Below are 13,604 nucleotides of genomic sequence, written 5' to 3'. Positions count from 1 at the left end.
TTGGGCGGGACGAAGTTTGCCGGGTCAGCTAACAACTGATAAAGATTGTCAGAATATGAACTCCCGGCCCTGTCAGGCTAACGCCATATGAGCCTCAATAAAGATATATATTTTGGAATAAAACATATTGTGACCGATAATTTCAAAATGATCGGTAACAAACTACATGAAAATGGTATTCGTTCACCATTTTCATGTAGTTTGCTGAAAATCACGACAAGGATGATGATTCTGATTAGTTCGAAACTATGATTAATGATCTCAATATGCATAAGATAGAATAAATAGTTCAGTATACATTAGAGTGCCAATGAAAATGGACATCTCGAATTTTCAAATGGAACTTTCTTAAAAATATTGATTCCCACGAAAAACTACCCCGTGCGAAATATTAGGTCAATCGGACTTCTTTACACTAGTTAATTTGATAAAGTTCACAGTTTTGAAAACTGTGAGAATGCAACCGTTTTGACGTTTGCGACACTATTAAACTAAGTCCGAATGAGCTGATATTTTGCACAGGGTAATTTTTCGTGAAAAAGAACATTTTTAAGTTCCGTTTGAAAATTCGAAGGTCATTTTTTCCCATACATCCATTGACACTCTAAAGGTGAGGCCAGAGTGAACGCGACACGCGATGCGATGGGATGCGACGCGAAAAGAACGCGATTTTTAAAGCGACATAGTGGCCAGAGTGGACGCGATTGAATGCGACAGACATACGCGACAGATGTAAACAAGAGGTTTTTTTTCATTTTGTGTTCAAGTTTCGAAATGGAATCTAACGAAGAATATTTAATGTCCGAAAGCGTACGTAATTTTTTTTCGGAAACAAAAAAGACTTCGGAATCCATTCAATCAATTGAAAAAGAGGAGAATACGGAGAATACCACTATCTATATCAATACCTGGTTAAAGATCCGAACGAATTTCGCAACTATACCCGTATGAGCATCGAAACTTTCGAACATATTTTAGGACATTTTGAAGTTGTTCACATGAAAAAGTGGACCAACTTTATTAAAACTCCAATTGAGCCTGGAGAAAAACTTTTGAACACACTGCGGTAAGAAAATATTCATGAATAATCTTTATGTTCGATTTTGAATCTCTTTCCCCTCCACGTAGTTTTCCGGAATTATTACACAATCCCTTTTTCTGTGCTTTCTAGGTTTCTTGCAACGGGATTCTGGGCTTCATTTGTTGCTTCAGAAATAGCACACTACTGAAGTATGGCCAGTTAGTGGAAATGCTGTCATCACCGGGATCTCTAGATCTCGATTGCGGCAGCTTTCGCAATACACGGCCGAAAGCATCCCGTAAATTTTTCCATTTTTTTGGCAGTATATTCTGAAATTCGAAAAATCCTTTTAATATACATTCAAACAATTTCATTTGTCTCACTTACCAGTGATTCCTAATTTATCCGAAACTTCTTTCCAACACTTACTAACAAGAACCCGGTTCCTGTAGTGTCGAGTTTGCTGATTCCAAAGTGCACTTCTTTGAAATATAGCTCCGATTAGTGCTTCCACATCCACAGACACATCTTCTTCCGCCATAATGTAAACAAAATATAAAACTGGCATTCACTTGTCGCGTGTTCATCGCGCGAAAAAGCTGTGCATGTCGAGGTTGATTTTGTGTCGCGCAAAAACTCGTTTGTTGCGTCGCATCGCGTTTACTCTGGCATATGAGATAGTTTTTTTTTGTCTGAATTGAATGAACGGAGCTTGGTCGCGTGACAACGCGCGGCTTGTCAAAAATCGCGTATTGTCTCATCGCATCGCATGTCGCGTTCACTCTGGCATCACCCTAATACATGTAAATTTCTCTGCAACACAAAAGCGCTATGGTTCATGTAGCAAAATTTTTATACTTTATATAAAATACAAACGAAACACACAATGTTTGCACTATTGCACGTAATATTTTATCTGGGAATTTATCATTGTGACAGCTTGCGAGCTTGGGTACAAGCGTATTGTGTTTTGTTCACAAACAGAACACAGTAGACTTCCATGATGGCTGAAGAGTGTATTTAGCAAGTTGGCCCATCTTAGGATATACTTCTAGGCGCCATGGGCTCGCCCATAGCCAGCTAAGAGAGCACAAGCGCCTGCATTTAGTTTACAGTTGTGAGTGGATGACGTCCACAAGTAGGTATTACAACGAGTGGAAAAAAAGAATGAGTATGGGATGCGCCAGCTCCCCGTTTAACCCTTCTTGATGTCGTGGTAACTATACCGCCGCCCACAAAACATTTTTTTCGCTGCGCTTGGAATATTATTCCAATATATTGCTTAACCTCCTATACTCGCGCATAGGTCTCACAGACCGAGAAATCAATAATTCGTTCATTTCTCAGAAAACATCAACAGAACGACTTTGCGATTCTCTCTAGCTTCGTTATTATATTTTTTTTTTATAAATTTTGGTCTGAAACACCGACGCGAGTATACGAGTAACTTTTTTGGACAAGTGACTTTTTTCATATTTCAGAATATTGTTCAATGAAATGTATAAATTAATGTCAATGGCGTGGAATATTTATTGAATATAACTCATAAGATCATTACCGGACTATTCTTATTCGATTTCAGTCCTTTTTGTTACCGGATTGAACGGATTCATATATTATTCGTCGATAAATTCGTCGTGAGATTCATACGTAATACAAATAATACGTGAAATACAAATGTTTGACTTTCGTATAACTGTTCACTAGATACAATGGTCACACATAGACAGGCTTGTGAAAGAATTGCACTTGCGGAAGAATTGTAAACTATAAAACTATAAACTAATCGGATGCTTATGGCTATTTTTTACTGTTACAGTTTCGGGTATATTTTTCCATAATATATGAGCTGAATAATATCGACGATAAAACAAGTTACAGGAAATTCCTAGATATCCTTTTATATCATCACAGGCATTGAGTTTTTGTTAACCAAGAACACAGGAACAAAGAATATTATAAATATGAAAACATGAAATTCCAGAACCTTTATCATCTGGTAATTATCTAGAAGGTCGTTATACATTCTTCTTTTCGAAAAAAAAGACCCAAAAAACACGCTACAATTGTATAAAATGTAAAAAATATGTTTGCCTCGAGCATGCAGTTGTGGTATGTTCTGATTCTTACACCAATGAAATCTAGATCGATAAATACGTTTTTATGTTATTTCATAGGTCTTTATACTTTCATGAATTATATTCAGTTGCTTACTTTCAATTACGACAGTAAAAAAGTCGAATTTCGTTATTTGTGTTCGAGTATCAAAAATTACTGTGAATTGAAGAGGCTGAATTAGATGACTATTAAAACTAAATGAAGATGAAGAAAAAATATTTTCTGGAGTTTTTTCATTCAATTATACCCTCTACTTCGAATGAATACTAATAAAGCCAAAAAAATATACAATAGCAATATTACAGAGAAGTTCAACTTTCGGTCTGTGACACCGTGAGCGAGTATACGTGTTATGATTTTGCACGCGAGTACTGGGAATACTCCATATTTTTAGGGTTGCTAAGAATGTAAAGGGTGTGTCACATCAAATTGCATCACGGAAAAAACGCTGTAGAAATTTAATTTTTAGGAATTATATCCTCAGCTTTCGCTTATAATCAGATAAGAGTGTATAGATCACGTTGGCCATGCTTCACTGTCAATTTTTCGTAAATTTGGAAAAATGTCGTCGAACGAAAAAGAGCGTCGTGAATTAATCCTGTGCACTCATTTCGAGAATCCGGAGTTGTCACATCGAGACATCGGTAAGATGCTGGGAATCGTCCAATCCACGATCAGCAGAGTACTAAAACGATACTTCGAGAACCTAACCATCGACCGGAAGGTGAAGAACGGCAAAAATGGATGCTCCGTCAGTGAAAAAGATCACAAGCGCGTAGTTAAGCAGTTTAGACGTGATCCGAGAAGTTCGGTCCGGGATGTCGCCAATAAGCTGAATTTGTCAAGTTCCTTCGTCCAGCGGACCAAGCAGCGGGAGGGCCTGCGTACATACAAGGTTCAGAAGGCTCCTAACCGCGACGAAAGGCAAAACATGGTGGGGAAGACGCGAGCCCGGAAGCTGTACACCGAAATGCTGACGAAGCCGCATTGCCTGGTAATGTACGACGAAACCTACGTCAAAGCGGACTTTCGTCAGCTGCCGGGCCTGTTGTTCTTCTCCGCAGAGGACAAATTCAGCGTTCCGGAGGAGATTCGCAAGCAGAAACTATCCAATTTTGCCAAAAAGTACATGGTGTGGCAAGCGATCTTCTCTTGCGGAAAGCGGAGCGCCCCCTTCGTGATGACCGGCACGGTAAACGGGCAGGTTTACCTTAAGGAGTGCCTACAGAAGCGCTTATTACCACTATTGAAGCAGCACGAGGGCCCGACCATCTTCTGGCCGGATCTCGCTTCGTGCCACTTTTCAAAGGACGTGTTGGAGTGGTACGAAGCTAACGGGGTCACCTTCGTGCCAAAGGAAATGAACCCGCCCAACGCGCCGGAGCTTCGCCCAATAGAGAAATATTGGGCGATTATGAAGCAGGCCCTCCGGAAGAACCCAAAGGTTGTCAAATCGGAGGCGGACTTCAAGAGAAAATGGATTTCTGTTAAAAAAAAACTACAACCTGACGTTGTACCTTATGGACGGGGTAAAGAGGAAGGTGCGAGCATACGGGCTTGGGCTCGAAGTATGAATAAAAAGAAAATACCAAAAGTTGTTTAATAGTTTTTATTTTACTGTCTAAAATTTTCAAAAGGATCGTTCTACTGGGCGAATTTCTACAGCGTTTTTTCCGTGATGCAATTTGATGTGACACACCCTTTACTGCGTTTGAAATCTCTTAATGAATCGTTACATTTTTCGTAGAGTGACCTCCCTATATAGCATTCAAAGACATAGTCCTATGACAAAAACTCTAAACGACCGAAGTGCGACTTCGTGTTGTTTTTGACTGTTACAAAACAGTAGAGGAAATGGTACAAATTCGGTATCCCATTTTGTTTTTTTGGACTTAGCTCTTGGCCAATGCTCGGAATTTCTTCATATTACGTCAGCTTATGAAGGGATCTATTGCGGACATTTCCCCACAAACAGATTTAAAAAATCTTGATTTGGCTCGTCACTTTGAGCATAGAAGTGAGACAACTCAAATTCGAGTACCCGAGATGCCTGGGTATAAATCTGGCACCCCATTTTTTGACGTAGAACTACGTCTTTCATTAAGGGTGCCAAATCAGAAAACAGGTCACGTTTTTATGAAATAAAGTTAACGTTAATAACTATTTTTTGCCGCGAACGGATTTTGGCGATTTACATACTAAACGAATCGGAAATTCCCTAAGATTTGTTTAATATGCTATACATTCGAATCCCCTGGTTTGTAAATGGTTAAAATTCATGAAAACTTTAAGTGTTTCCATTTTCCCATACATTTGTTCAGTCTATTTGTGTGCTTTCCCGAACAGAGCTGTCAATAACGAGCAACGAAGGGGGAATCGTAGGATTTAAAGTCTCCGTGAACAAAGGAAAAGAAGAAGAATGAAGGAAAACACTTGCCTAGAGTATATACAGTGGATCTCGCCGAGGCAAACTTTCATTCGACATCGGACTGTTGAGCGATCCAGTTCACTTTGCTTTCGCTGCGCTTCGATCTAAGTTTGGACCCCACCAGTGGTAATCCAACTTGGATATCGTCGTGTGGTTTTATCAGTTGGTTTTTCGCGTTATTCGTACCGTGTGTTTTTCTTTCTGCGTCATAAATAAGACGCTTCGCGTAATGTGTGATGAGCAAGAAGAAGAGGAATAAGCACAGCTGTCCTCCACTAAGGGTGACAGCTGTGCTTATCTCGAGCATGAGAAGTAAGCAGCTTCTTTCGAGGCCAGTAATATTAACAGAAGCGTTTCTTTTGAGAATAGCGCAAAATGATGAGAAGTGTTTATATTCCTAGTAGTTTCAAGCCACCAATGTATGGCTCTCTATGTCTATGTCAATTGCGAAAAGTCTATGTCAATTGGTGAAAAAGGCCACCGGAAAAGCGTTCGAGGTAAATTTACAATGCATTGACATGAAATAAATTGCGACATAAGATCAGCTAGTGTATTGTTCTGCGAGGGCAAGAATAACTGACGTCAACTGATTCTACAATGAAAAAACCATTTCAGAGATTATTCAACTATGCAGTTGTTTCTAAAATTTCACAGCATTATAGAATAATATCCGAAGGTATAAACAAGCGACTTATGTAAAAGCGTAGGTCTACGTCAACAATGCGGTCGTATCTTGTACACAACCTATAATTTTTATTTTTTCAAATTAAAAAAATCGTCCTCAAATCACTGAAAAATGTATTTTTTGACATTTTCATACAAAATAGAAGTGAAGTACACTATCTTACGTAAATTAACTCAACTTTGACGAAAAAGCATGCAATTTTACAAAAAAAGAGGAACAAAAAAACGATTTTTTAAGAAAAAGTGAACAAATTTCATCTCGATTTATTTCTAACTAAAAATGTAAAGTAAAGTAAAGCAAAAATTTGCTGCATGTGCATGCAATACTTAGCATAGTGTATCATCAACACTATGTTTACATTGGGGTGCCAAATTACCCGCATACCGAATTTTCACTTTGGAATGAAATCTATGAAATTTGTGATTAAAATCTCGATACACTTACTTGAATTCGTTGAAGAACATCAATTTCTTGATCCAAATCAGCTTTAATATTTAAAATGGGCTCACTATTCGATTTTTAATGATTTCTCAAAAGACGCACATGAACAATTTTTGAGATTTCAAAAACAACAAAACTTGATTTTTTTTAAAACACAGATATTTTGGGTTTTGGGCTTCTGACGGTTGTTACTACATTACTAGAATACTTTTTTTTATTCACCGGAGGAAAGTGACGTCTCGGAATACGAATCTGTACATTTGGCATTTTTTGTGCCGGTGACGAAAAGATGAAGAGGATAGATACACCAGTGATTGTTTTGCAATACATTCAATGATTTAAAGCTAATAGTGTGCATCCATGAACTCTATTTGTTTGTATGCTGTATTGTATGTTTGTATGTTTGAATTGTTATGCTAACGACAGGTAAAAAGTTGATTATATCGAATGAACGAAACTGGATTCATTTTGCAGCAAGAGTCCTCTGAGACGCGTACCTACACGATAACGATTGGAAGTCTGGAATGCATTTATACCATTCTAAAATTTAGTATAATATAATTGTATTAACCGATTCTTTCAGTAGATACTTTCTACATTAACTAATAGCTATAGTTATAGCCATCGTTATAGTAGTTATTAATAATAACAAGCTACGCCAGTAACACCGGCTGAGTGTATCCTATGGCTTACCTCAATTCAATTCTTTGTTTTTAAGAGGCTTTAAACTTTGCAGTTCATTCGCCTCTAATGGCTTACCCTCTCTACTAGCACATTCCTAAATGCCCGATACATTCCCCCTTATTCCACGCGGCGAGTGACGTGAGATGGTTAAGTTTCCCGCTTCATTGTGGAAGCTACCTTACTTTTCAACTTTTTTTTGATACTCGAGTCGATAACATATGAGGACACAATTTCAAATCTCACCTAGTGACAAACTATAGTCACACCATTCGCCAACATGAATGCGGTGATTTTAGCCATCTCACCTGATTCGTCGCGTGGAATAAAGGGGATTTATGAGAGGTCGTAGAGTTCTCTGCATCTCTCTTAAGTAAATGTCGGACTAACATTTCTTCTCTTTCCTTAGCAGTGGCAAGGACGCGGCCATGACAATTCTGAACTGTTGGAGAAAGCATGCCTTCATCTTAAGGGTGGCCGTACACTGTTTGTCCGGAGGTTAAATATATTTTTTGACAGATAAAGTTTGATTTGATATTTGTACAAATACTATTTTGTTTACCACTCTTCAATTCAACTCTTCAACTCTTCAACAGTGGTAAACAATGTCAAACACCGAACATGGAAAAAATCGACTGAAATATTCAAGGTAACCTACCCATGTACCGACAGGTTCGAAGAACCGACTGAAAAAATATTTTAGGCATCTCATAATTGAGAACTTGCTTGTCGTGTTTTGTGTAGAATATATTTGATCGGTACACGTTGATCAAATTTTACCTGTCAAAAAGAGTCAAATATTTGACTTCGGCCAAACATGGTATGAGCACCCTAAGAGATATTTCCAATCATCAGCAACGGATGTAGGCTAGTTTTTAACTTAACAGTTCTGAGTTCGTATCACCTACGATATTGTGCGACTTGCTCAATGCCAATGCTAATGCTAATGCCTACACTGAGAGAAATAATTAGTAAATATAACGAATTTTTTGGTAACTACTACCAATCTATAGTCATTTTCGACCGTACTAATAAACACATATGTCAAGCAGAACCATGATTCGGAAGCCCAATATCGGCTACATTTTCTCGCCGAAAATGCACGTATCATAATTATATCCTTATTATACCTCCGTATTGCCTTATGGGAACAATGAAAATGGTTAATACGCGCTTTTCTCACCAATTTTCAGATATGACAATATCCAAGCTTACTAATGTTATCGAGTAAAATATACTAAACTCTGGTAGGGATGCGGGTTTGTTGACAATATGTACAAAAAATTTGTACATTCTACTAATTTTGCATTACCAAATGTATTTAGTAGTTTTCGACCGAGGATTTTTCTAAGGGTAGTGTCCTCTGAGAAGCAATTTTACGCCAAGACTAACTATCCGCACGGTTACCCTTTGCCGGAGTCATGAAAAATTTATTGCGAACCACTGGGGAGCGAACCTTTGCTAATAATTCCACCTTTTTCGACCTTTCCGAGCACTCTGGGAATCGAGCTTAGTTTTCGCTAAATGAGGAAAATATTTCGCGCGCATTGGTGTCCCCTGGATTGAGTTTCCTTCAAAGGTTCGTTCATTGTTTGTTCTGTTTTTTTTCGGATACGGTCGTTAATTTTATTCAGAATTATTTTGATCGCTTACGAAAGCCCGGCAGTTGGCAAATGTTAACGAAGGGTACATCTGCTGGGGAAAAAAGTTTTTTGAGTGGAAGAAATAATTTTGCGATGAAATTAATACTTTTGCGCTAAGCAGCAGTAATGGGATGCTGCTTTGTTAATTACCATATTAACCTTCATTTTTGTGATCTTTTTTTGCTTCTGGTACAGCAAAGATATCGTCGTTCTTTCATCTTCAAAATGTGTCGGAGTCGGGGGCCTTAGTAAGGATTGGAATAATGCTATCTATCCGAATTTGTTTGAATGTTCTATTTGTTTCCGTGGTCCTGTCCTGCCGTACGATGGTGAACTGCTCCCGAGCTTCTGCATTTTACGATGGCAATGAAGGTAAGTCGTCTTCGTATACTGTGAATAACATCGTCAGTGGCAGGCTAATCTACCTTCCAGCAATGCTCAAACTGACACAGAGTCCGGCGGGATCCGATGTGCGACTTAAATGTGGCATCAGAGAATACCACGCCGATCACATGAATTCATCCGAAGTACGCTGGTACTTTAAGGTGAGTTTCATCCAGGTGAAACCGTTTAAAGATGACACCATTTCTTTGCTTGGTAGCCATGCGGAGAGGGAACCAACCGTTCGTCCTGTCACCACCGTGAAGCGCTCGATCAAGCGCCCTGGCAACCGGTTCACTGCGACGGCAAACGCTGCCGTGTTACGCTCTCCATCCGAAATGCTTCCAAATCTGATTCGGGACTCTACCGGTGCAGTATATATCCCTATCGTACCGACAACAACACGCAGTTCGACATTCAGCTGATACGAACCTTCCAACTGGACGTCATCAGTATAATCTATTTGTCAAAAATCTCCCCAAAAAAGCTTACCAGAACCCAATTTGTTAAATTGCAGAATCCATCCTTGATGAAACCGTTCCCGCCCCGGAGCTGCTGGACAACCTACCAGCCAATACCACCGCCCTGCTGGACTCCCAGGTGGTGCTACAGTGTCGGATCTACAGCAAGGTGCAACCATCGATCAAGTGGTTCCGGCGAATTAACCTCAACAACAATCCCCTGGAGGATCACAACTTCAACCAGAACAAATCAATTCGCTATCTGGAAAACACCTACGAACTGGTACCATCATCCGGCGAGAAGCCCCTCTCGGATGATGTCTACCTGAGCAAACTAATCCTGCAGAATGTGTCGGGGCGGGACATTGGGATCTACGTTTGCGTGGGGATTAATTATGGGGGGGTCAACACGGCGGATGCATACGTCAACGTGGTGTACCCCAATGGGTCCCCGGTGGGTAGCGGATCCAGCATGGCCGACATGATGGTGCTTTTTCTTATCCCGCTCAGTTTGGCGTTGATTCCGCTGGTGGGATGGATTTGTTTTGCTCTGTTGAAACAGCGGAAACAACCGCCGAAACGAGCGAAAATGGATTCTAACGGGAATTGTAATCAGCTGGCGGAGCGGCGAACGGATGAAGATCATCTGGCGAAAAGTTCCGCAGAAGGTAAAGGCAGATACAAACGGGAGCCGAGTTGCGATGGGTCACATTTGTATGAGAAAATTGACATTGTGTAGTACACATAAATCCGAGATATCGGTAAACGATCCCGAGATGGTCGGTAAACAAGTGCCAAAGTGATATTGTTGTTGTAGATGATGATTTTTTGAATAAAAATGATTATTGATAAAGCTGTTATATAACATATTGACTTCCTTTTTAGAGAAATGGTAGATCCAGAAACAATGTGCAATTCTTGGCGCATTATGCATTCCAATGCTGAGACATACAATTCACTCTGACGTTTCGTGCAGATTAAAATGACATTTCCCACTACTCGAACATCGCTGTGAAACAATATTTGAGGATCTTTTCTATATGGTTTTATATGGCCAAAACTTGCAAAAATCTCATATTTGTTGTTTCATGTCCATGAGATACCTGATAGGAGATCGTCGCAAAACTGCTCGATTAAGTGAATCATTGAGGTACATAGGGTAGGGAACCCATCTGTCCTGATTTAGCGAGACATGTCCTGATTTTGAGATTTGTTTGAGGCGTCCTGATTTATTTGGACGCTAACTGAAAATTCAAGTTTATGTACTCGATAAGTTTTGGAGGTCTTCAAATATGCCTTAAAAATTATCTAACAAAAAGGCTAGACTAAAATCCCCTAGAAGAGCTTGTAAGTTTTCTTATTTTTTCATGTCTAAAATAGCTTCCGGCATTCGGAATGACAAATTCGGATTACGTTTTAAAAACCGCACTGCTGATTCGTCCATGATATCTAGTTGCAATAGCAAACGTAGTTAGTGGGCTTCTGTTAATAAGAGAAGGAGGACCCAAGCAACCAAAAGTTCGTATAACATTCTTCTTTTGAGTTTAATAAGCTCATCAGAGATCAATGAAGGGAATTCTATTCAGCTCCATTTTAAGTAGTTAACCGAACTTTAAAGTTCGCATTCACTGAATAAGCTGCTTATAGCATGCAAAACAACTTCTCTTGAAAACTAGAAAGTTCACAAAAAGTTCGCTTAGGCCGCTCTAGAGCAAGCTAACAGTAGCTTTAAAGAGCGTTCCAAAAAATACGCCCAAAATAAATATTTTCCACTGATTATGACGATTTTAACGATTTTGGTGATTCTCTTGGTTGCCGAGTTATTTTATTTTGCTCAATATTTATTACAAGTAACATTTTTATGACTGTACTTACCAAGCCTCGAACCTAGATCTTCCTCTTGAAAACCGGAATGCATACCTCTGCTCCACGCGAACAATATGAGTTATCATATAATTTTACTTCTTGTGTTGATGTCAAACATTATTGCTTTTTAAAGTAAACAAATCCTTTTTTATGGAACTTTTCGGTACTTTAAAAATCCTCACTGAGTTCTTTAAGAACTCCATCTGAACTTGAAAGTCTCATGAAGAACTCTTTTTAATATTATGCGGAACTTCATGTGAACGTGCGTCATTTGACATTTCAGTGTTTGTTTTGATTCTCGAAGCGGTCGGTATATTTTTCAGAAATCTCATCAGTTCGCTTGAATTCCTGCAAAATTTCGCAAAAGTAGTAAGTATGTACTTAAATTTGACTTAAAAAAGGGAAACCTAATAATCGAATGCCTTTTTCATCCAGACATGCCGTTCATCGTCGTGGAAACCGATAATGCTCAGGGCGGGAATGAGCTTTCCGTCGTCCCGGAGAAATGGACACGGGATACCAAGAGCGGAAAAATCATTTTCTGGCCGAATGCGAAAAACATTGCTGAGCAGGAGAGATTGCTTCGGGATGAATACAGCTGCCCGAAAAAGTAGTGACTGAAATATAAGTGCACGGTAAGGCGCAGCCCGATGAAATCCTTTGCCGAAGCGAAGCGTTTATTGGAAGAGCTGTCCGGGGAATCATCTTCTGACGTTACAGAGCTGGTACGTCGCGAGAGAAAGGCGAATAATCGGGAAAACAACTTCCAGAAAATGCTTGTTCTGGAAAATACGCCTCCTGCTACCCACCAAACACCCCCGCAGACTATGAACGTACGTGATGAAATCTTCCTTCCAGTAGCAGCATCATCCCAAGCCACACCAGCTGTTGTCATTACGCCGAACTCTGAAACCAACTTCCATCGAGAAATCTCCCCGCAGGTAGCAACAGCTCGACCTCCACAAGAAAACGCAACATCCACTAACATTCCTCAAATCTGCGGCAATAATGTTCAAACCATTCAGTATGTGTACCAAACAGTGGATGAGCCGGTTGCTGTTGTTGGATCCAACCATCAGGAATCAAACGAGCTTATTGTACATCTTCAGCAGATAATTACACGACTGAATCAGCTGGAAAAGCATGTTGCGGATATTTCAACCCAAAATGAGTTCATCTTGGACTCCATCCGAAATTTCAGTTCCCGTATGACAAGCAACGAGCAGCCACCGTCATTTCATTTTAATCCCATTGAAAATGAGCTAGCTAGTATGAACAACATTTGTTTTGAAAACAATAAAGTTGCTTAGAAAAAAATTGGTGACCTAATTCTGAACTAGAACATTTAGAGAACATTTAGAGTTCACACAGAACTTATTCGGAACTTACATTATTTTAATTCTATCAAGTTGTTATAAAGTACCCATCAGAACTTAAAGAATACTTTCAAGTTGGAAAATACTTCTGACATAGATTCATTATGAACTTTCAAGCTGATTAAAAGTGCGAAAAGCACTTTCAATGGAACTTGCTGTTTGCGTTTTTTTGAAGTTCGAATCAAGTACAATCGATACTTTTTTTTAACTTCAAAATTCCAAAGAAGTAGAACGAGAAACCAATATTGAACTTTCAAGTTTCTTTGAAAGATTGGCTGTACTTTATTCAGATTGAAGTTCGATATGATGTTGTTATATCTTATTAATCAGCAAGAAAGTTCCATGGAACTTCATTCGAACTATATGTGAACTTGTAAGTTTAGTTCTTAAGAAAAAAATGAACTTCTGGTTGCTTGGGTAGATAATCAAATTGTTTTCAAGACTAAATGTTTGTCTTTTGTCGGTGGAGCGTCCGTCTTACGCGACTTGATTAGTATTTTATT

The 13,604-nt window shown here is 39.2% G+C and overlaps 2 protein-coding genes across 2 annotated transcripts in view; both read left to right on the top strand.

Moving 5' to 3' along the window:
* Positions 1 to 10,724, top strand: part of LOC129763193 (fibroblast growth factor receptor-like 1) — a 28,058-nt gene extending 17,334 nt beyond the window's left edge. Inside the window, exons 2-5 of the mRNA XM_055762024.1 lie at positions 9,213 to 9,389; positions 9,450 to 9,562; positions 9,619 to 9,850; positions 9,916 to 10,724. Of these exons, the coding sequence (XP_055617999.1) occupies positions 9,281 to 9,389; positions 9,450 to 9,562; positions 9,619 to 9,850; positions 9,916 to 10,598 (1,137 nt within the window). The 5' untranslated portion in view covers positions 9,213 to 9,280 and the 3' untranslated portion in view covers positions 10,599 to 10,724. The remainder of the gene's footprint in view (positions 1 to 9,212; positions 9,390 to 9,449; positions 9,563 to 9,618; positions 9,851 to 9,915) is intronic.
* Positions 10,725 to 11,975: 1,251 nt separating this feature from the next.
* Positions 11,976 to 13,035, top strand: LOC129780138 (uncharacterized). Its single transcript, XM_055788121.1, has 2 exons — positions 11,976 to 12,094; positions 12,161 to 13,035. The coding sequence occupies exon 2, from the start codon at positions 12,376 to 12,378 to the stop codon at positions 13,033 to 13,035; it is 660 nt and encodes a 219-aa protein (XP_055644096.1). The 5' UTR covers positions 11,976 to 12,094; positions 12,161 to 12,375.
* Positions 13,036 to 13,604: the final 569 nt, after the last annotated feature.

Source organism: Toxorhynchites rutilus, chromosome 1, assembly GCF_029784135.1.
Source record: "Toxorhynchites rutilus septentrionalis strain SRP chromosome 1, ASM2978413v1, whole genome shotgun sequence".
Taxonomy (NCBI): domain Eukaryota; kingdom Metazoa; phylum Arthropoda; class Insecta; order Diptera; family Culicidae; genus Toxorhynchites; species Toxorhynchites rutilus.
This window is presented reverse-complemented; position numbering and strand designations above follow the sequence as displayed.